General features: G+C 42.3%; 2 protein-coding genes and 1 non-coding gene across 15 annotated transcripts in view; 2 read left to right on the top strand and 1 right to left on the bottom strand.

Annotated features, from left to right (window-relative positions):
• The window catches only part of LOC121571813 (echinoderm microtubule-associated protein-like 6), an 88,310-nt gene extending 80,802 nt beyond the window's left edge, over nucleotides 1-7,508 (top strand). For all 4 annotated transcript variants that reach the window (XM_045222283.1, XM_045222270.1, XM_045222276.1 and 1 more), the window contains 5 exons: nucleotides 177-339; nucleotides 2,316-2,419; nucleotides 3,230-3,383; nucleotides 6,705-6,805; nucleotides 6,961-7,508. In XM_045222283.1, coding sequence (XP_045078218.1) covers nucleotides 177-339; nucleotides 2,316-2,419; nucleotides 3,230-3,383; nucleotides 6,705-6,805; nucleotides 6,961-6,985 — 547 coding nt within the window. In that variant the 3' untranslated portion in view covers nucleotides 6,986-7,508. The remainder of the gene's footprint in view (nucleotides 1-176; nucleotides 340-2,315; nucleotides 2,420-3,229; nucleotides 3,384-6,704; nucleotides 6,806-6,960) is intronic.
• Nucleotides 7,443-7,518, top strand: trnat-ugu. The gene has a single exon. It is a non-coding gene; the product is annotated as a tRNA-Thr (tRNA).
• Nucleotides 7,519-11,708: 4,190 nt separating this feature from the next.
• The window catches only part of LOC121571763 (reticulon-4), a 52,248-nt gene continuing 40,178 nt past the window's right edge, over nucleotides 11,709-23,778 (bottom strand). For all 10 annotated transcript variants that reach the window (XM_041883431.2, XM_041883441.2, XM_041883448.2 and 7 more), the window contains 3 exons: nucleotides 23,348-23,394; nucleotides 23,122-23,180; nucleotides 11,709-12,676 (listed from right to left, as the gene is read on the bottom strand). In XM_041883431.2, coding sequence (XP_041739365.1) covers nucleotides 12,631-12,676; nucleotides 23,122-23,180; nucleotides 23,348-23,394 — 152 coding nt within the window. In that variant the 3' untranslated portion in view covers nucleotides 11,709-12,630. The remainder of the gene's footprint in view (nucleotides 12,677-23,121; nucleotides 23,181-23,347; nucleotides 23,395-23,778) is intronic.

Raw genomic sequence — 23,778 nt, 5'->3', positions numbered from 1 at the left:
ACCAAGAAAAAAACTAAGCAAAATGAAAGGGATGTTTCAAACTCTGATTTCACTAAAAAGGGGAAGTAAACTCATTTGAAATTACATTGGTTCAGTGACCTTTGAACTCTGAGGATGTCTGTGTGGTCCAATGTCATATATATATATATATTATGTCTATTGTGTGACCCTCTCAGGTTCAGTCCAGACAAACACCTCCTGGCAGTGGGCTCAGTGGAGAGTACGGTTGACCTGTACGACCTTACCTTGGGCCCCTCGCTCAACCGTGTGGGCTACTGTAAGGACATCTCCAGCTTTGTTATCCAGATGGACTTCTCTGCAGACAGCATGTTCATTGAGGTATGCCACACTGACCGTGATGGTTTAAAAACAGGCTGAATATGAGAATTCATTCTAGAGCTGTTGTTGTTAAATAAACGATAAACACTACATATTTCCTAAAACCACACAAAATAGATAGTGGAATGAGGTAAATGTTATTTTGCTGTCAAGGTCATTATGTTTGAATGGTAAAAAACAACAATATTTTATTAGATTATTGTGGAAACCTTTTTGGGCACCAATTGAGCTAAATCTACAACCCTATTGTAGATCTGTGCTTGTGTTTTTAATACAGCACTCTTAACCATTTGATCATGTTGCACAGTGTGTTCTCACCATGATGGACACGCATATATCCATTTCAAAGCATGCTGAGAGTGTAAAAACCTATATTTAGACACACACATGTATGGCAGGAAGGTCATAATCATTTATAGCCAAGTCCCCTTCTAGTTAAAGGTGCTACACATAGGATTCTTTAGAATTTTTAGATTGTAATTTTTGAAAATATCCATTATATATCTGCCGCAAATAGTGGAATGATAGTGTTTTCACAGTATTACTTACCCGCTAGTGTTGAGATTGGCTGTGATATTCACCTATTGACTTCTCCTGCCAGAGCAGCATCTGTTGTCAAACGGAAAGCTGTTCTGACTTTGTGGCTTTGTTATCTAATGAAATCACTAATTTCCTGGTTGCAAAAATTCTACTGTTTTCTCACATGAATAGTGTAGGGAATCATTGTACCATCTAAATCGCTGTGAAATATATTTTCAATAACAGAATATCGTTTTTACAGCTGTTTGAAGCTGATGGACCAAAACGGCTGTTTGAGGCTGGTGGACCAAAACCGGAAATAACTTTTGTTTTGGTTCACCAGCTTCTAATAGCTGTAAAAACGATATTTTTTGTTATTGAAAATATATTTCACAGCGATTTAGATTGTACGATGATTCCCTAAACTATTCAGTGCTTGTTTTCTCATACAAACTGAAATTGAGCGAACAGTGTAGAATTTTAGCAACCAGGAATTGACAAGAGCTATTTCCACTAGATAACACAGCCACAAAGTCAGAACCGCTTTCCCACTTTAACACTAGATGCCGCTCCGGCGGGATAAATCAATGTGCGAATATCACAGCCAATCACAACACTGGCGAGTAAGTAATACTGTGAAACACTATCATTCAACTATTAGCAGCAGATATATTATGGACATTTTCTGAAAAACGTTTTTTTTTTTTTTAAGACAAAAACCTGTGAGTAGCACCTCTAACAGTAGTCTGGAGCTGCTCTAGAGTAACCTCACAGGCTTCAGTATGCTACAAAGTAACCCTATCTGAGGTATTTCTATAGACTCAGACCCATTCCTTGCTGTTATGGAGACCCTTGCACCTTTTCAGAAATGTTGATGTGACTGGCACATGGTCAGAAACAGGGTAAGATGGTGACTTGGCCTTCTAAATTTAACCTGACCTCAGCGTACAATTACAAATGTGTCTGTGGCTTGAAGGGACAGAGGGAGGACACAGAAGGGGAGGGACCAGTATAGTTGGCCAAGGTCCTTCCAGTGCATTTGAAGTTATATAATGGACTAAGCTCATTACGATTTGATTGGTTTTCGACAATGTGGCAGTGTCCCTGAACGATTTTATTCACAGTAAACCCTGCATATATCGGCTCAATCGTAAATTGCCTTTAAAAGCCGCATTGTCGACAAACCACGTCTGATTGAATCACAGCCTAAATCCATGTTTTGGTTGATCTAAAGCATGAAATAGTAATGAGGCTTCTATGTCTTGAACAAATTTGTATATGGAAAATTGTCATTTCATTTTTTTCATTCCTAGCTGTGCAGACTGAGCTGTGCAGACAGTGCTGGTAGATAGATGACTGATGGATTTTAGACAGTTATAATATGATGACCTCTGATAGAGGTTGTGTGCATACGCATGACTGTGTGTTCTGACGTGTCACTGGCTGTGTGTCTACAGGTGTCCTCAGGAAACTATAAGCGCCAGGTGCATGAGATGCCTTCTGGGAAAATTGTGACAGAACAGACTGTGATTGACAGGATCACCTGGGCCACCTGGACCAGGTAGAATGATTAGTTGTAGTCACTGGAATTCAATCAAACCCACATTCTCTCTAAAATCAAAACTGAGATCAATATTCAGTAAAGAATGCAAGCACTGCACGGTAACACTATTGAGATATTGCGTCAACAACGGGAGCTACACATAACAGCTCACTCTGGTAAGGACATTGCAAAATGGCAATGCAAGCCAAAGCAATACAAATACATTGCTGGTTCAATTTGTTTGAGCTTTAGGCTAGTTGAAGCCATCTTGGCACGTTTGTGTACAGATGTTTAGTGGGCATACCCAGACATGTTGTTTTGTAGTTGTGTTTGGGTGTCTGTTATTGATCAATGGAATAATAGAGGTCAATCAATACTTCCTGCAGCACAGCTGTCACTGTCCACTTCTCATGAATAGACCCCAAACTCCCTCTAACATCAGTCTTCCCAAGGTTAATGGGTTAAAAACACAGATTCTGCATATAGGCAGTAGCATACTTATTAGGCAGCCTGGACTCAGAGCCATACGAAACATACTTATTTCTGAGCACTTCCAAGACGTATGATATCTACTAATGGGTTAGTTACTTTAGACAGAAACAAAAGTAGGGAGGTTGGTCAGAGAGGATGGGTGGGAGTAATCCGTGACCGTCTAGCAATCCAAAGGTTATGCGTTCGAGTCGCGTCGGGGACAACTGTAGCATTTTAGTTAACCCTTCCCCTAACCCTTATTCTAAACTTAACCCAATTCACCTAACATGCTACGTAAATTCTAACATTTTATGGAAATTATCCTAACCTTTGCTCCACTCCCTCATTTCTACTCAGTATCCTGGGAGATGAGGTGCTGGGTATCTGGCCACGGAATGCTGATAAGGCTGACGTCAACTGTGCCTGTGTCTCCCACGCCGGACTCAATGTGGTCACCGGGGACGACTTTGGGCTGGTCAAGCTCTTTGACTTCCCCTGCACTGAGAAATTTGTGAGTGCTTCACTTCCTCTCAACAATATCACTGTGATATACACTGCTCAAAAAAATAAAGGGAACACTAAAATAACACATCCTAGATCTGAATGAATGAAATAATCTTATTAAATACTTTTTTCTTTACATAGTTGAATGTGCTGACAACAAAATCACACAAAAAGTATCAATGGAAATCAAATGTATCAACCCATGGAGGTCTGGATTTGGAGTCACCCTCAAAATTAAAGTGGAAAACCACACTACAGGCTGATCCAACTTTGATGTAATGTCCTTAAAACAAGTCAAAATGAGGCTCAGTAGTGTGTGTGGCCTCCACGTGCCTGTATGACCTCCCTACAACGCCTGGGCATGCTCCTGATGAGGTGGCGGATGGTCTCCTGAGGGATCTCCTCCCAGACCTGGACTAAAGCATCCGCCAACTCCTGGACAGTCTGTGGTGCAACGTGGCGTTGGTGGATGGAGCGAGACATGATGTCCCAGATGTGCTCAATTGGATTCAGGTCTGGGGAACGGGCGGGCCAGTCTATAGCATCAATGCCTTCCTCTTGCAGGAACTTCTGACACACTCCAGCCACATGAGGTCTAGCATTGTCTTGCATTAGGAGGAACCCAGGGCCAACAGCACCAGCATATGGTCTCACAAGGGGTCTGAGGATCTCATCTCGGTACCTAATGGCAGTCAGGCTACCTCTGGCGAGCACATGGAGGGCTGTGCGGCCCCCCCAAAGAAATGCCACCCCACACCATGACTGACCCACCGCCAAACTGGTCATGCTGGAGGATGTTGCAGGCAGCAGAACGTTCTCCACAGCGTCTCCAGACTCTGTCACGTCTGTCACGTGCTCAGTGTGAACCTGCTTTCATCTGTGAAGAGCACAGGGCGCCAGTGGCGAATTTGCCAATCTTGGTGTTCTCTGGCAAATGCCAAACGTCCTGCACGGTGTTGGGCTGTAAGCCCAACCCCCACCTGTGGACGTCGGGCCCTCATACCACCCTCATGGAGTCTGTTTCTGACCGTTTGAGCAGACACATGCACATTTGTGGCCTGCTGGAGGTCATTTTGCAGGGCTCTGGCAGTGCTCCTCCTGCTCCTCCTTGCACAAAGGCGGAGGTAGCGGTCCTGCTGCTGGGTTGTTGCCCTCTCACGGCCTCCTCCACGTCTCCTGATGTACTGGCCTGTCTCCTGGTAGCGCCTCCATGCTCTGGACACTACGCTGACAGACACAGCAAACCTTCTTGCCACAGCTCGCATTGATGTGCCATCCTGGATGAGCTGCACTACCTGAGCCACTTGTGTGGGTTGTAGACTCCGTCTCATGCTACCACTAGACTGAAAGCACCGCCAGCATTCAAAAGTGACCAAAACATCAGCCAGGAAGCATAGGAACTGAGAAGTGGTCTTTGGTCACCACCTGCAAAACCAGTCCTTTATTGGGGGTGTCTTGCTAATTGCCTATAATTTCCACCTGTTGTCTATTCCATTTGCACAACAGCATGTGAAATGTATTGTCAATCAGTGTTGCTTCCTAAGTGGACAGTTTGATTTCACAGAAGTGTGATTGACTTGGAGTTACATTGTGTTGTTTAAGTGTTCCCTTAATTTTTTTGAGCAGTGTATTTTAAAGATACAGTGGGGAAAAAAAGTATTTAGTCAGCCACCAATTGTGCAAGTTCTCCCACTTAAAAAGATGAGAGAGGCCTGTAATTTTCATCATAGGTACACGTCAACTATGACAGACAAAATGAGAAGAAGAAATATCCAGAAAATCACATTGTAGGATTTTTAATGAATTTATTTGCAAATTATGGTGGAAAATAAGTATTTGGTCAATAACAAAAGTTTCTCAATACTTTGTTATATACCCTTTGTTGGCAATGACACAGGTCAAATGTTTTCTGTAAGTCTTCACAAGGTTTTCACACACTGTTGCTGGTATTTTGGCCCATTCCTCCATGCAGATCTCCTCTAGAGCAGTGATGTTTTGGGGCTGTCGCTGGGCAACACGGACTTTCAACTCCCTCCAAAGATTTTCTATGGGGTTGAGATCTGGAGACTGGCTAGGCCACTCCAGGACCTTGAAATGCTTCTTATGAAGCCACTCTTTGTTGCCCGGGCGGTGTGTTTGGGATCATTGTCATGCTGAAAGACCCAGCCACGTTTCATCTTCAATGCCCTTGCTGATGGAAGGAGGTTTTCACTCAAATCTCACGATACATGGCCCCATTCATTCTTTCCTTTACACGGATCAGTCGTCCTGGTCCCTTTGCAGAAAAACAGCCCCAAAGCATGATGTTTCCACCCCCATGCTTCACAGTAGGTATGGTGTTCTTTGGATGCAACTCACCATTCTTTGTCCTCCAAACACGACGAGTTGAGTTTTTACCAAAAAGTTCTATTTTGGTTTCATCTGACCATATGACATTCTCCCAATCCTCTTCTGGATCATCCAAATGCACTCTAGCAAACTTCAGACGGGCCTGGACATGTACTGGCTTAAGCAGGGGGACACGTCTGGCACTGCAGGATTTGAGTCCCTGGCGGCGTAGTGTGTTACTGATGGTAGGCTTTGTTACTTTGGTCCCAGCTCTCTGCAGGTCATTCACTAGGTTCCCCCGTGTGGTTCTGGGATTTTTGCTCAACGTTCTTGTGATCATTTTGACCCCACGGGGTGAGATCTTGCATGGAGCCCCAGATCGAGGGAGATTATCAGTGGTCTTGTATGTCTTCCATTTCCTAATAATTGCTCCCACAGTTGATTTCTTCAAACCAATCTGCTTACCTATTGCAGATTCAGTCTTCCCAGCCTGGTGCAGGTCTACAATTTTGTTTCTGGTGTCCTTTGACAGCTCTTTGGTCTTGGCCATAGTGGAGTTTGGAGTGTGACTGTTTGAGGTTGTGGACCGGTGTCTTTTATACTGATAACAAGTTCAAACAGGTGCCATTAATACAGGTAACGAGTGGAGGACAGGGGAGCCTCTTAAAGAAGAAGTTACAGGTCTGTGAGAGCCAGAAATCTTGCTTGTTTGTAGGTGACCAAATACTTATTTTCCACCATAATTTGCAAATAAATTCATTAAAAATCCTACAATGTGATTTTCTGGAAAAAAAATTCTCAATTTGTCTGTCATAGTTGACGTGTACCTATGATGAAAATTACAGGCCTCTCTCATCTTTTTAAGTGGGAGAACTTGCACAATTGGTGGCTGACTAAATACTTTTTCCCCCCACTCTATGTAGTTACTGAATCCATAGAACAGACATTGTTGGCTGTGGCTGCTCCAAATGTTTTGAATACTTATTTTGATCCTCTGCAGGCCAAACACAAGCGTTACTTTGGGCACTCGGCACACGTGACCAATATTCGCTTCTCCTATGATGATAAATATGTGATCAGCACTGGAGGAGATGACTGCAGGTATGCAGAGCTTGTGTTACAAGGCTTAAGCACATTAATTACGTTATAGATACTCTACAATGAGTAGAAGCATTAAAAAGTGATTTCAGACAGGTCTGATTCAGAGTTTTGATTTTCTGTTTTACTGACTGCTGTATTGTCTTCCTCTTTTTCAGTGTCTTTGTGTGGAAATGCCTATAAACCAGAGTATTTTCTCCACAACCATGCATCCAGACTCCTTAGCCTAACACAGTAAGTCTTGGATTCTGACAAGAATGCAGCCAGGATCCCAACGCCTCAAGTGTCTGGCTACGGTCAACCTTTTGCCTGACATGCTGCAACTATGTCTCCCCATCCACCTGTGGGGGAGTATGGGGTGCAATACGCTGATCACTGTACTATTAATTCAAGTCTAAGCATAAGGCAGAGCAGGTAGCTCCTTTTCTAACAGGAAATCACTTTGAAGCAGATTTTCTGCCACTAGAAAATGGTAGATTTTCTGGCCTAACAAGAAATTACCATTTGTGTTTACATTCTCATCTACTTTCAATGAAGGACACATGAACAGGTTGCACGCCAGCTATTGATTTATATTTAAACCATTGATAATGGCCGGGATTCGATAAGATTGCGTATTGTCGACAATGCAGCTTTTAAAGGCCTCCTGTAGCTCAGTTGGTAGAGCTTGGCGCTTGTAACGCCAGTGTTGTGGGTTCGATTCCCACGGGGGGCCAGTATGAAATATGTATGCACTCACTAACTGTAAGACGCTCTGGATTAGTCTGCTAAATGACTAAAATGTAAAAAAATGTAAAGGCAATGTTCCCGCTGCAGATGTCAGAGCTCAATCTGAAATTACCTTTAAAACCCTCAAGAGTCTAAGCCCTGTCTAAGCCGGGGGGGTCTAAGATAACATATGGAATTGTTTTAATATGGTCATACCAAGGATTATTTAGCTATTTGATATTGAATTTTAAGGTATCAAAAAACTGATTGGATGAAACATTGAATTTGGCATTACTGCTATTAGCCAATAGAAACACATTGATGAATTTGGCATTACTGCTATTAGACAATAGAAAAAGCATTGAATAACAGATTCACTACATGGAACAATAGATAGTCCCCCAAAAAATCTAAAGGAAGTTTGTTTTGAGGTGTCTGTGCTATATCTGAGCAATATAAGAAATATTATTTTTTACATGTATTTATCTCCTTATTTTAGGGACTAAACTATCTCCATATATACTTCCATTCACTTTTTAAACTGGTACCGGGTCCTTCAGACGAGTCTTGTGAGCATCCTAAAGCAAAACGGAGAATACCATCGTGAGAGTCTCAGCTTTCCACAGAGGGGTCATATTAGTGTGTAGCCCAAACCGTTCGGACGCTACAGACAGAAGTTGGCAGAAGAGGTTATCCTATAGCAAAACGGAGAACACCATTGTGTTCGTGTGAGTCTCATCTTTCGATAGAGTGATCATAATAGTTTGTATGCCAAACCGTTCGGACGCTACAGACGTTTTCGTTTTGAGAGAAGACTGATTTTCGGGATGTCTCATGGTCTGACAAACACCGCTCTAGCTCTGCCACCTTTCACCGCCGATGCGGAAGGGCAATATCGGCGGATGCGGTGGATTGAGACGCAGCGAAGGCAAAAACACATCTAGTTTAAACAGACGGATTTTTATGGACATTATTTTATGTTAATTAGATTTCCACGGGGCGCTGAAATTGTAGGCTGTGTTAAATGTTGCATTGTCGACAGCGCTCCAAGGATTGAACCCCAGCCAATTTAGAGCAGAAAAATTTGTTTTCACATAATTCATTTGAAAGAGCCTTTTCCATTGTTGAACATAATCAAACTTAAGTGCCTTTATGAATATTTCTACTGGTCTTATATTTTTTTGCAATTTCAGTTGAAATAATTTTGTACACGTCTGGTGCTATTAGATTGTAAAGTTTTACTCATTCAATATGCAGAAAAGGGAATGGCTTTGCTGCTGTTTGTTAATGCATAAAACATCCAAAGTATGATGACATGATGTAACATGACATAGTAAGTTAATAGCTCTAATGAAAATATTTAAATGTTACTCAGTGATCTGACGATCAATTTTCAGCTTGTGAACATTACAAAAATAGTGAGAATTCTTAAATTATTGTGTCAAAATGTTAATGACTTAAATTTTGTGGAATATCTTGGTGAAACATCCTTCTATGTAACCATAGTGAAAATAATATGTTCATATACAGTGAGGGAAAAAAGTATTTGATCCCCTGCTGATTTTGTACATTTGCCCACTGACAAAGACATGATCAGTCTATAATTTTAATGGTAGGTTTATTTGAACAGTGAGAGACAGAATAACAACAAAAATGTTATAAATTGATTTGCATTTTAATGAGGGAAATAAGTATTTGACCCCTCAGCAAAACATGACTTAGTACTTGGTGGCAAAACCCTTGTTGGCAATCAGAGGTCAGACGTTTCTTGTAGTTGGCCACCAGGTTTGCACACATCTCAGGAGGGATTTTGTCCCACTCCTCTTTGCAGATCTTCTCCAAGTCATTAAGGTTTCGAGGCTGACGTTTGGCAACTCGAACCTTCATCTCCCTCCACAGATTTTCTATGGGATTAAGGTCTGGAGACTGGCTAGGCCTCTCCAGGACCTTAATGTTCTGCTTCTTGAGCCACTCCTTTGTTGCCTTGGCCGTGTGTTTTGGGTCATTGTCATGCTGGAATACCCATCCACGACCCATTTTCAATGCCCTGGCTGAGGGAAGGAGGTTCTCACCCAAGATTTGACGGTACATGGCCCCGTCCATCGTCCCTTTGATGCAGTGAAGTTGTCCTGTCCCCTTAGCAGAAAAACACCCCCAAAGCATAATGTTTCCACCTCCATGTTTGACGGTGGGGATGGTGTTCTTGGGGTCATAGGCAGCATTCCTCCTCCTCCTCCAAACACGGCGAGTTGATGCCAAAGAGCTCGATTTTGGTCTCATCTGACCACACCACTTTTACCCAGTTCTCCTCTGAATCATTCAGATGTTCATTGGCAAACTTCAGACGGGCCTGTATATGTGCTTTCTTGAGCAGGGGGACCTTGCGGGCGCTGCAGGATTTCAGTCCTTCACGGCATAGTGTGTTACCAATTGTTTTCTTGGTGACTATGGTCCCAGCTGCCTTGAGATCATTGACAAGATCCTCCCGTGTAGTTCTGGGCTGATTCCTCACCGTTCTCATGATCATTGCAACTCCACGAGGTGAGATCTTGCATGGAGCCCCAGGCCGAGGGAGATTGACAATTTTTTGGGTTTCTTCCATTTGCGAATAATCGCACCAACTGTTGTCACCTTCTCACCAAGCTGCTTGCAGCCCATTCCAGCCTTGTGTAGGTCTACAATCTTGTCCCTGACATCCTTGGAGAGCTCTTTGTTCTTGGCCATGGTGGAGAGTTTGGAATCTGATTGATTGATTGCTTGCTTCTGTGGACAGGTGTCTTTTATACAGGTAACAAACTGAGATTAGGAGCACTCCCTTTAAGAGGGTGCTCCTAATCTCAGCTCGTAACCTGTATAAAAGACACCTGGGAGCCAGAAATATTTCTGATTGAGAGGGGGTCAAATACTTATTTCCCTCATTAAAATGCAAATCAATTTATAACATTTTTGACATGCATTTTCCTGGATTTTTTTGTTGTTATTCTGTCTCTCACTGTTCAAATAAACCTACCATTAAAATTATAGATTGATAATTTCTTTGTCAGTCGGCAAACGTACAAAATCAGCAGGGGATCAAATACTTTTTTCCCCTCACTGTAGATCTAATAGACTGATGAAGCAATACTGTTTTGTTTGATCAAGATTCGCTTCCAGTAAGGGATTTCATGTGTACTTCAAGGGGTGGCTTTAAGGTGAAGTGAAATTAGACAGTCTAGGAGAGAGATCTCACACCAAAGCTGACTATGCAGTCTTACTCAAGCCCTGGTCATATTTCCATTCTTCTGTGTTCGTCTGCTGTTGAACTCTTAGCCTTGCTGTCTTTAGCCTGTCAATCTCACTAACATTTAGCTAGTAGTGTGGCAGCAATATTGTTACTATGTGCATTCTTTACAAAGTATGGATTCCTGTTCCCAGTTAAGTCTTTGTTCATTTCATTTTTGTACAAGACTGAGATTGTCTAGATATTGTTTCATATTATTGGTATATTGTAAATTAAAATATGCTCAAATGCATGAATTTATTTTTTAATCAAAATTACATCTTTGTGGAGTGAGGCAAGATTATTGTATGAATGACAATCATGGTTGTTTTATACCAATTTATTGTAAGTGATTAATGTGTGACAACGTATATGTACAAACGTTACGTGTATGGAAAGATTAAATGAAAATGTATACCAAATTGTAGTCATTTGTCCACAATTAAAGTTTAATAATTGGACCTCAAATGGTAAACTAAAAAGGTGTGGGTATTACTCAAAAGGTATATTGAGCTTCCCCTCCACAGCTGAACTTTGTAGTGGTTCAGACTTCCAACAGTCATTTCGCTTACGCTTTTACCTTAAGATGAATGCATGGACTAAGTCACTGAATAAGAGCGTCTGCTAAATCTCTCAAATGTACAAAACTTCATTTCAGACTAATAGTTATTTGAGACAATGACAGAATTCTTATACTTCATCAGGTACTGTAAGTATTTACAACGTACTAACATTCCTAAATGCTATTTGGAACAGCATTGAGTATACAGTGAACTCCTATTTAACAAAAAGGTTAAGAGTGATCTCCTGGCATTTAAAACATGCCCTGGGTAGGAGGAACAAGGGGATGTTTTTAGGCAGAGCTATAGTTTGCAAGTGTATGCTTTATTAATTTTCTAAACCCTCCATCTGGCCTAATGAGAAATAAACATACAGTAATTCATCTAGAAGCTTTATTGTTTATATTTCACAATGCATTCCACAAACAGAAGAGTTCATTACAATTGTATGAAGTAACATTCACAATAACTTGCGTAACAAACAATGTTTGAAATTTCCAAGTTACATAATTTTGCAGCTTTAGATATTGGGTCCACAGACAGCATTTCATTTTTTTCGTCTTAAGTTGATGTTTGTAAACGTGTTTAGAGTTTAACTAGGCAGCTGCATGAGGTGAAATGATCATTACATGTTCTCATTCTAAAGTTCTAAATGTTTCTAGCTAGAAATACTCAGAAGCAAGAAGTGCTATGGAGTAGCGCCCTGCTGGCATTAGAGACAATCGTCAAGCACAATGACATGTTGTGTCAAGCACACTCAAGAGTCACTGGAGAGCTAGATGCTTTGTGAAACTACACAGTCGATCAATAAAACAGTAAAATCACAAACACCACTAACTTAATCATACCAAAAAACGACATGTACTCCGGTTTCCACAAAGGTCTCCCCCTTATAAAAAAGAGCGAGAAAGACGATGCAATTCCAATTGTCTGAACACTGCGTCAAAGAGAACAAATGAACCAGCCCATGGAACACAATTTCCTTTCAAAATCCATCACTGGTCATGTCCAAGTGCAAGATTAAAATAATGTTTTTATTTTGTACATATTCAAACAAACTAGCATTTTAATCAAGATCGCATGGTACGGTCAAATTAGTTCATCAAAAGGTGGAAATACTTGAGCTGGTGAAAATAAATCTATAGAATACTGATAATCCAGGGTGTTTTTCAGGGAACACAAGGAATTCTGAAATGAAGAGATTGTGAAAATAACAGTGATGCATACCACCTTACACACACCCCCGCCCAGTGCCTCCCACCCTCTCAAAGGACTTCAGGGACTGACCGGCATTTCTTTCTTCAGTCAGCCTTCACACGCTTCAGTCCAGGGACTTTGGCCTGGACCCTGAAAGTGGAAAGAGCCACAGAGCATTAGTCAAACAATGTTTATATGAAGCAAAATAATATAAATAAAAAAATAAAGAGCTCATTGAGTAAAATGACCTTGTATAAACACATCAATTCAACATAGGGCCTACTTTAACATACAAGGGTCAATTGTGTAGACAGCACTGCAGATAATCACACCACCAACAGCTATAAATAAAATTACATAAATACTAATCCAGCCAAATGTTCCTAGAAGATACTACAAACAGTACATAAATACATACAGTGAGAGAAAAAAGTATTTGATCCCCTGCTGATTTTGTAGGTTTGCCAACTGACAAAGACATGATCAGTCTATAATTTTAATGGTAGGTTTATTTGAACAGTGAGACAAAATAACAGCAAAAAAATCCAGAAAAACACATGTCAAAAATGTTATTAATTGATTTGCATTTTAATGAGGGAAATAAGTATTTGACCCCTCTGCAAAACATGACTTAGTACTTGGTGGCAAAACCCTTGTTGGCAATCACAGAGGTCAGACGTTTCTTGTAGTTGGCCACCAGGTTTGCACACATCTCAGGAGGGATTTTGTCCCACTCCTCTTTGCAGATCTTCTCCAAGTCATTAAGGTTTCGAGGCTGACGTTTGGCAACTCAAACCTTCAGCTCCCTCCACATATTTTCTATGGGATTAAGGTCTGGAGACTGGCTAGGCCACTCCAGGACCTTAATGTGCTTCTTCTTGAGCCACTCCTTTGTTGCCTTGGCCGTGTGTTTTGGGTCATTGTCATGCTGGAATACCCATCCATGACCCATTTTCAATGCCCTGGCTGAGGGAAGGAGGTTCTCATCCAAGATTTGATGGTACATGGCCCTGTCCATCGTCCCTTTGATACGGTGAAGTTGTCCTGTCCCCTTAGCAGAAAAACACCCCCAAAGCATAATGTTTCCACCTCCATGTTTGATGGTGGGGATGGTGTTCTTGGGGTCATAGGCAGCATTCCTCCTCCTCCAAACACGGCAAGTTGAGTTGATGCCAAAGAGCTCCATTTTGGTCTCATCTGACCACAACACTTTCACCCAGTTCTCCTCTGAATCATTCAGATGTTCATTGGCAAACTTCAGACGGGCCTGTATATGTGCTTTCTTGAGCAGGGGGACCTTGCGGGCGCTGCAGGATTTCAGTCCTTCACGGCGTAGTGTGCTACCAATTGTTTTCTTGGGGACTATGGTCCCAGCTGCCTTGAGATCATTGACAAAATCCTCCCGTGTAGTTCTGGGCTGATTCCTCACCGTTCGAATGATCATTGCAACTCCACGAGGTGAGATCTTGCATGGAGCCCCAGGCCGAGGGAGATTGACAGTTATTTTGTGTTTCTTCCATTTGCGAATAATTGCACCAACTGTTGTCACCTTCTCACCAAGCTGCTTGGCGATGGTCTTGTAGCCCATTCCAGCCTTGTAGGTCTACAATCTTGTCCCTGATATCCTTGGAGTGCTCTTTGGTCTTGGTCATGGTGGAGAGTTTGGAATCGGATTGATTGATTGCTTCTGTGGACAGGTGTCTTTTATACAGGTAACAAGCTGAGAATAGGAGCACTCCCTTTAAGAGTGTGCTCCTAATCTCAGCTCGTTACCTGTATAAAAGACACCTGGGAACCAGAAATCTTTCTGATTGAATGGGGGTCAAATACTTATTTCCCTCATTAAAATGCTAATCAATTTATAACATTTTTGACATGCGTTTTTCTGGATTTTATTGTTGTTATTCTGTCTCTCACTGTTCAAATAAACCTACCATTAAAATTATAGACTGATAATTTCTTTGTCAGTAGGCAAACTGTTAAGGATACAGGTATCCTGTGTCCTGTGTATTTCTCTCCTTCTGCCCTAATCACAGGTGTCCTGTATGTTCCTGATTGGTGGTCGTTGAGGTGTCTGCTGATTGGACCAATCAGTGAACATTCCTGTGCATTGCACCACCTGTTACTCGTTTTTTCAATCACACATCCCATTATATAAAAACCAGTCACTTGTGTTTGTTGTGAGAGAGAATGTTTCCGTATGCGAGTATGGACACTGTGGTGTCCTGTTTTTGTTTACTCACTAAGTTGCTGGTTCCGCTGTTTAGTAACTTTGTTTGACTACTTTTTGTATGTGAGTACGGATACGGTGGTGTCCTGTGTATTGTGTACTCACTAATTTGCTAATTACTCTGTTTGGCTATATTGTGTGTTTCTGGGAAAAGGGGAGTTTGAGCTAGCTGCCCTTGGGCATACATTTCCCGTAGAAAGAACTGTCTATAAACACTAGTTAGACCTGAGCGGACCACCCCCTGTACTTTTGTATGATTAGCAGTAGTTTAGCGGTTCTTGAGGCAGGCAAGATCAGTTTAGGGGTGTTTTACACTATTGTTTCATTTCTTGGGTCCTGCTCAGCCCTTTTTCCCAAACCGTTACCGTGTGTTCAGAAATAAACCATTTGTGTTTGACGGTAGTTCATGGTTGTTGTGTCATATTTGTTCTCACTGTTCCATGCCACACTTATAATTTACATGAATTATGTTACGGGTCTCATGTCCATCACCCTAGACGTTCAAAGCCACGGGGTTCGTAACACAAACGTACAAAATAAGCAGGGGATCAAATACTTTTTTTCCCCTCACTGTATATAAAGTGTTTAGGTAGGTCGTTTCCCATGGGGGACCAGAATGAAAAAATTTATGCACTCACTAACTAAGTCGCTCTGGATAAGAGCATCTGCTAAATGACTAAAATGTAGGTAATTACATTCTGGTTCTGAATGAAAATTCATTCTGAATACAAGGGATGGGTTATACCTTGTGATAAACTAATCAAGGGGGAGATAATTAACACGTAAACACTGTTCAGAGTACTTCGGTCAGGTGGAATACTTGCTGTACGCATGTCTCATTTGTGTAAAATATCTATAATACAATTGAATTCTTGCAGAACCTTTTCATGGTAAAATTATGCAATATGTCAGATTAACATAATGTGGATAAAATGTTTAAATCAGTGGTATAACATGGAGGGATTTCATTAATTTGTCATAAATTAGAGATTCACTTTTTTCCCAACTATTAGATAATTTCCTTGTTTTGTTGCCACAGGATTTCAAACGATCAAGTCGGATTAGTCGGCTATACAGTGCATTTGGACGGTATTCAGACCTTCCCCTTTTCCACATTTTGTTACATTTATGTTGTTCCTCAATCTACATACAATACCCCATAATGACAAAGCGAAAACAGGTTTAGAAATTTTTCAAATGTATCATTAAAAAAACAAATACCTTATTTACATAAGTATTCAGATTTGCCATGAGACTTGAAATTTAGCTCAAGTGCATCCTGTTTCTATTGATCATCCTTGAGATGTTTCTACAACTTGGAGTCCACCTGTGGTACATTCAATTGATTGGACATGATTTAGAAAGGCACACACCTGTCTATATAAGGTCCCACAGTTGACAGTGCATGTCAGAGCAAAACCAAGCCATGAGGTCAAAGGAATTGTCCGTAGAGCTCCAAGACAGGATTGTGTCGAGGCACAGATCTGGGGAAGACTACCAAAAAACATCTGCAGCATTGAAGGGGCAAGAACACGTCGGCCTCCATCATTCTTAAATTGAAGAAGTTTGGAACCACCAAGACTCTTCCTAGAGCTGGCCGCCCAGCGGAAGGGCCTTGGTCAGGGAGGTGACCAAGAACCCGATGGTCACTCTGACAGAGCTCCAGAGCTGCTCTGCGGAGATGTGAGAACCTTCCAGAAGCACAACCATCCCTGCAGCACTCCACCAATCAAGCCTTTATGGTAGAGTGGCCAGACGGAAGCCAATCCTCAGTAAAAGGCACATGACAGTCCGCTTAGAGTCTGCCAAAAGGAACCTAAAGGACTCTCAGACCATGAGATTCTCTGGTCTGATGAAACCAAAATTCAACTCTTTGGCCTAAATACCAAGCGTCACGTCTGGAGGAAACCTGGCACCATCCCTACGCTGAAGCATGACTTTGGCAGCATCATGCTGTGTGGCTCTTTTTCAGCAGCAGGGACTGGGAGACTAGTCAGAATCGAGGGAAAGATGAACGGCGCGACTTGAAGCGTGACTACAGACCCGGGTTCGATCCCAGGCTGTGTCGCAGCCGGCCGTGACTGGGAGAACCATGAGGCGGCGCACAATTGGCCCAACGTCGTCCAGGTTAGGGGAGAGTTTGGCCGGCCGGGATGTCCTTGTCCCATCGCGCTCTAGCGACTTGAGTCTTCCCCCTCTCCATGCCGCTTTCCACACAGACCTAGCCGCGCACCCATCACACTCAAGGAGTGCAGTTGTTGCGTGACCACTAGAGGCGTTCAGCCTGCCTTATCAATGCAGCACATGCAACAAGATGTTGACTACAACGATGCAGTTTGTAGTTAGCAAATTTAGCTAGCTAATACAGCCTGATATCAGTGAATGTGTAGGCCTAAATCTCCAAAGACGACTAGGCAAAGCATGAATATGTTAGCGAGCTACATGGATTAGCTAAGAGAAAACATTTAACATGGCTCTCTCGGGATATTCTGTCGAAATCGGTCCAGCCAGATGGGTTCGCAGTTCATCGCGCAGACAGAAATAAATATCCCTCCGGGAAGCAGAAGGGCAGAGGTGTGTGTTTCATGATAAACTACTCATGGTGTGATTGTGATAACATACAGAAACCTTTTGCTCACCCGACCTAGAATACCTCAATCAAATGCAGACCGTATTATCTCCCAAGATAATTTTATTTGGTTATAGTCACGGCCGTGTATATCCGCCATCAAGCTGATACCACGACGGCCCTCAAAGAACTTCACTGGACTTTATGCAAACTGGAAAGCCGGGGATTTTTAACAAAGCAAATTTGAGGACTAGGCTGCCGAAGTTCTATCAACATATGGACTGTTGTACATGGGCTGCTAAAATTCTTGACAATTGCTATTCGAACTTCCGGGATGGTTATAAGGCCCTCCCCCGCCCTACATTCAGCAAATCTGACCACGACTCCAATTTGCTCCTCCCTTCCTATAGGCAGAAACTCAAACAGGAAGTACCCGTGCTAAGGACAATCCAATGCTGGTCTGACCAATCGGAATCCATGCTTCAAGATTGTTTTGATCACGCGGACTGGGATATGTTCAGGGTAGCTTGCGAAAATAATTTGGACAAATACACTGAAACTGTGACTGAGTTTATCAGGAAGTGTATAGGAAATGTTGTGCTCACTGTGACTATTAAAACCCACCCTAACCAGAAACCGTGGATAGATGGCAGCATACGCGCAAAACTGAAAGCGCGAACCACCGCATTTAACCATGGCAAGGTGACTGGGAATATGGCAGAATACAAACAGTGTAGCTACGCACTCCGCAAGGCAATTAAAACAGGCTAAACGTCAGTATAGAGAAAGTCGCAATTAAACTGCTCAGACAGGAGACCTTTGTGGCAGGGTCTACAGACAAACGACGACTACAAATGGAAAACCAGCCACGTCGCCGACACCGACGTCTTGCTTCCAGACAAGCTAAACACCTTCACCCGCTTTGAGGATAACACAGTGCCACCGATGTGAGTAAGACATTTAAGCATCCCTAGCCGCGTCTTCAGAGCATGCGCAGACCAGCTGGCTGGTGTTTACGGACATATTAAATCAATCCCTATCCCAGTCTGCTGTCCCCACATGCTTCAAGTTGGCCACTATTGTTCCTGTACCCAAGAAAGCAAAGGTAACTGAACTAAATGACTATCGCCCCATAGCACTCACCTCTGTCATCATGAAGTGCTTTGAGAGACTAGTCAAGGATCATATCGCCTCTACCTTACCGGTCACCCTAGACCCACTTCAATTTGCTTACCGCCCCAATAGATGCAATCGCCATCACACTGCCCTATCCCATCTGGACAAGAGGAATACCTATGTAAGAATGCTGTTCATTGACTATAGCTCAGCATTCAACACCATAGTACCCTCCAAGCTCATCATTAAGCTTGAGGCCCCGTGTCTGAACCCGCCCTGTGCAACTGGTCCTGTACTTCCTGACAGGCCGCCCCCAGGTGGTGAAGGTAGGAAACAACATCTCAATTTTGCTGATCCTCAACACTGGGGCCCCTCAAGGGTGCGTGCTCAGCCCCCTCCTGTACTCCCTGTTCACCCATGACTGCGTGGCCAAGCACGCCTCCAACTCAATCATCAAGTTTCCAGACGACACAACAGTAGTAGGCTTAATTACCAACAATGACGAGACAGCCTACAGGGAGGTGGTGAGGGCTCTGGGAGTGTGGTGCCAGGAAAATAACCTCACTCAACGTCAACAAAAAGTAGATGATTGTGGACTTCAGGAAACAGCAGAGGGTGCACCCCCCATCCACATCGACGGGACCGCAGTGGAGAAGGTGGAAAGCTTGAAGTTCCTTGGCGTACACATCACTGAGAAACTGAAATGGTCCACCCACACAGACAGTGGTGAAGAACAGAGCCTCTTCAATCTCAGGAGGCTGAAGAAATTTGACTTGGCACCTAAAACTTTTACAGATGCACAATTGAGAGCATCCTGTCGGGCTGTATCACCGCCTGGTACGGCAACTGCACTGCCCGCAACAGCAGGGCTGTACAGAGGGCGGTGCGGTCAGCCGAACACATTACCGGGGGCAAACTACCCGCCCTCCAGGACACCTACAGCACTCGATGTCACAGGAAGCCCAAAAAGATCATCAAGGACATCAACCACCCGAGCCACTGCCTGTTCACCCTGCCATCATCCAGAAGGCGAGGTCAGTACAGGTGCATCAAAGCTGGGACCGAGAGAATGAAAAACAGCTTCTATCTCAAGGCCATCAGACTGTTAAATAGCCATCACTAGCACATTAGAGACTGCTGCTGCCTATTGAAAATCACTGGCCACTTTAAGAAATTGAACACTAGTCACTTTAATAATGTTTACATATCTTGCATTACTCATCTCATATGTATATACTGTATCTTAGTCCATGCCGCTCTGTCATTGCTCGTCCATATATGTATTCTTAATTCCATTCCTTACTTAGATGTGTGTATTGGGTATGTTGAGAAATTGTTAGATATTACTTGTTAGATATTACACTGCACTGTCGGAGAAGCACAAGCATTTCGCTACACCGGCAATAACATCTGCTAAACACGTGTATGTGACAAATAAAATGTAATTTGAAGATTAGGGCCCCCTAGGAAACACTGACCAACACTTTGGTTCCTACCCTGTCACAATAACTTCTCCCTGGCTTTTTAATTCGTTGTCCTGTCAAACACTATTCAAAGAAGTGTTGCACGGTATACCGAAACTTGAGTACTTTTTAGATTCTAGAACAAAGTGGTTCAGTACTAGAAGGTTACTTTCAGTACTTCTGTCAAATGTGTCTTAGGTAGTCTACTGATTGAGAAAGGATCAAGTCTATCAGCGCAGCCGATGTCCCCTTACTAAGAGCAAGCACACCATGCCCATCCAGCTTGTCAAATTTCCATCAAAAGTAGATTTTTGCATTTTAGCTAACCTTTACCATCCCAACCTGCCACGTTTATTCTCCCAACCTGCTGCGTAATTTCTCCTAAACCTGCTATGAAAAGTATATTCTTAAACAAGCTGGGTCCCTTCTAGCCATAACCCAAACTTTCTCTGTGCCTGCTCCACTTACTCATTGCTAGCTCTAGCCTGTCCTGACGAACCACTGCACTCACTAGGAGTCTGGGCTGCAACACCACTCATGCTGCACAGAAGTTAACACACTTGAATAATGAAACACGGCATTTAGAAATTTTGAAACTTAAAATTACTATTCGCAAAATAATGTCCATTACAGGTTAGAACACTTTACAATGCAAGAAGATACCGGTAGTACCTTGTTTGTGATCATATGCAAATCATAACGCAACATATTGCCGATTTCAAAGCAGATCGTCACCAAAAACTAATTCACTTAGTCTACCCCGCCTCACATCTCTAATAGTCAAGATATTTCCTCGAGCGGTGTGTGTAAATGATGTCATTGGTCTTAAAGAGACAACATATACTTTTATAAAAGACTAATGATGTTCTACGCAAATGTTGATGAGTATAATAAAAGTCCCAAATGGAACGGAAACATTTTTTATCTGTAGCCCCATGAAATCAGTCAAGCGCAATAACTCAATGCATGCACACCCTCCTATTGAATATACATTCATCTGTATTGTGAATAGGCCTAGGCTACATTGATTTACCCAGTTTATCAATAGAGATTTACCATTCAAATAAATTATCATTGTTATATAGATTGTTTTTTACAAGTCAAATTGATTGTATGATTGTATAATGGATTAATTAATGCATACATTAAAATCAAAAACGTCAAAATGTAATCATATTGAACTTTAAAAGACCTGTCTGGATCAAGTGCCCTTCTGTGATTTGGCTAATACACCTTTTTTTGCGGTGGTCTTGTTTTGGTATCGAGTACAGTGACTCTAAACCTGGTATCAGTATCGAAGTAAATTCTGATATCGTGATTCCAACACTTCACCCAAGTGTTTTGATCTAAATTCTTTTTTTTTTAAATAAAGCTGCGGGGGGGAGTTTAATTGAACAGTATAAAACAATCAGAATGGAGGAAGACCATTGAAATCACTTAGAATGTATGTGTTGCCTATTTATGCATAGTCACTTTAACTCTACCCACATGTACATATTACCTCAACTACCTCAACTAGCCGGTGCCCCCGCACATTGACATTGACTCTGCAACGGTACCCCCCTGTATATATAGCCTCCCTACTGTCACTTTATTTTACTGTATATATAGCCTCCCTACTGTCACTTTATTTTACTTCTGCTCTTTTTTTCTCAAACACTTTTTTTGTTGTTGTTTATTCTTACTTTTTTTGTTTAAAATAAATGCACTGTTGGTTAAGGGCTGTAAGTAAGCATTTCACTGCAATGTCTGCACCGGTTGTATTCGGCGCATGTGACCAATAAAATTTGATTTGATTTGATTTGATTTGCCACCCTAGGGTCATGAACTATTCAAAGCAAATTCATAAATTTACAGAACGGGACCGCCAAGTGCTGAAGTGCGTAAAAATCGTCTGTCCTCAGTTGAAACACTCACTACCAAGTTCCAAACCGCCTCTGGAAGCAATGTTAGCACAATAACTGTTCGTAGGGAGCTTCATGAAATGGGTTTCGATGGCCAAGCAGCAGCACACAAGCCTAAGATCACCATGTGAAATGCCAAGCGTCGGCTGGAGTGGTGTAAAGCTCGCTGCCATTGGACAAGTGGAAACGGGTTCTTTGGAGTGATGAATCACTCTTCACTATCTGGCAGTCCGACAGACAAATCTGGGTTTGGCGGATGCCAGAACGCTACCTGCCCAAATGCATAGTGCCAACTGTAAAGTTTGGTGGAGGAATAATGGTCTGGGGCTGTTTTTCATGGTTCAGTCTAGGCCCCTTACTTCCAGTGAAGGGAAATCTTAACGTTACAGCATACAATGACATTCTAGATGATTCTGTGCTTCCAACTTTGTCAACAGTTTGAGGAAGGCCCTTTCCTGTTTCAGCATGACAATGGCCCCGTGCACAACGCAAGGTCCATACAGAAATGGTTTGTCAAGATCAGTGCAGAAGAACATGACTGGCCTGCACAGAGCCCTGACCTCAACCCCATCAAACACCTTTGGGATGAATTGAAACGCTGACTGCGAGCCAGGCCTAATCGTCCAACATCAGTGCCCGAATCAAGTCCCCGCAGCAATGTTGCAACATCTAGTGGAAAGCCTTCCCAGAAGAGTGGAGGCTGTTATAGTAGCAACGGGGGGACCAACTCCATATCAATGCCCATGATTTTGGAATGAGATGTTCCACAAGCAGGTGTCCACATACTTTTGGTCATGTGTGCTTTTAATATAAAAAGGCAAAATGTCTAGTCACATTCTTCTTCCATACATACTTTCAATATTTGGAAGATGCATATTTCGCTCATTACATCAACGCCAAGATATTTCAATTTCATCCACCACAATTTACTTACTTTTCAAACACCTTTTTGGGACTCTACAATTGGGACTCGACAAACACACGATAACATATGCACTATACACACACGTACACATGGATTGTGTTATAGATATGTGGTATTAGAGGCCTGAGGAAACACACTTAATATGTTGTGAAATCTGTATGAATTTATTGTAATGTTTTTTAAATGTATAACTGCCTTACTTTTGCTGGACCCCAGGAAGAGTAACTGCTGCCTTCGCAGGAATGAATGGGGATCCATAATAAACACAAATACCTGGTTGTTGAAAGAACGTTTTTTGGATACCTACTTCCTATACTTGGAAGACATTTTATCTTCTCATTACGACACTGCCAAGATATTTAAATGTTGTCAACCAGTATTTACTTACGTTGCAATAATGTCTTTGACCTGCTTGTTGGCCATCCCCACATAATGATCAATCTGTACCTAAAATACACAAAATCATTCTAGTGAAACACTTAGGCACAATATTAAAACTCACACTTGGCTTTGAAGTCAACTGATCATGATTTCAGTAGAGGTGTGAATATTCTATGATACCTTCGTCAGATCAACATATTTTCATACATTTATCAGCAAATAACAGCTCATACCTGGTACTTCTCATAGATGATGGGGAAGCTGAACATTCCAACCAGACCTGGAGAGAGAGAGAGGGGGAGGGTGTCAGACTTTAATAATAGGTTTCAGATTGACACCTCTGTCAGTCAGCCACTACGTTCGTATACAGACCAAAGTATGTGAGCAGAGCGGCGCTGGAGTGTGCCCGATTTGACTGGAGCATGGAGCGAGATTCCCAAAGGCTGGAGCGTCTGCCTTCTCGCCCGCTCCAATTTCACTCCAGTAGTGCTCACTTTATAAGGTCAGGGCATGCCCAGCATGCATTTGTAGTCTACTTGTGTGCTGCTGTAGCCCCTTGCTTTTGCTATTGTCATGTTCGCAAAATATTTTCATAAAAATAACCTGATAAAACACATGGGTGCTAAATCAAGGTGACTTACAAAAGATGAGGACCAAGAGCAAG

This window comes from Coregonus clupeaformis, chromosome 1 (genome assembly GCF_020615455.1).
Source record: "Coregonus clupeaformis isolate EN_2021a chromosome 1, ASM2061545v1, whole genome shotgun sequence".
NCBI lineage: Eukaryota > Metazoa > Chordata > Actinopteri > Salmoniformes > Salmonidae > Coregonus > Coregonus clupeaformis.
This window is presented reverse-complemented; position numbering and strand designations above follow the sequence as displayed.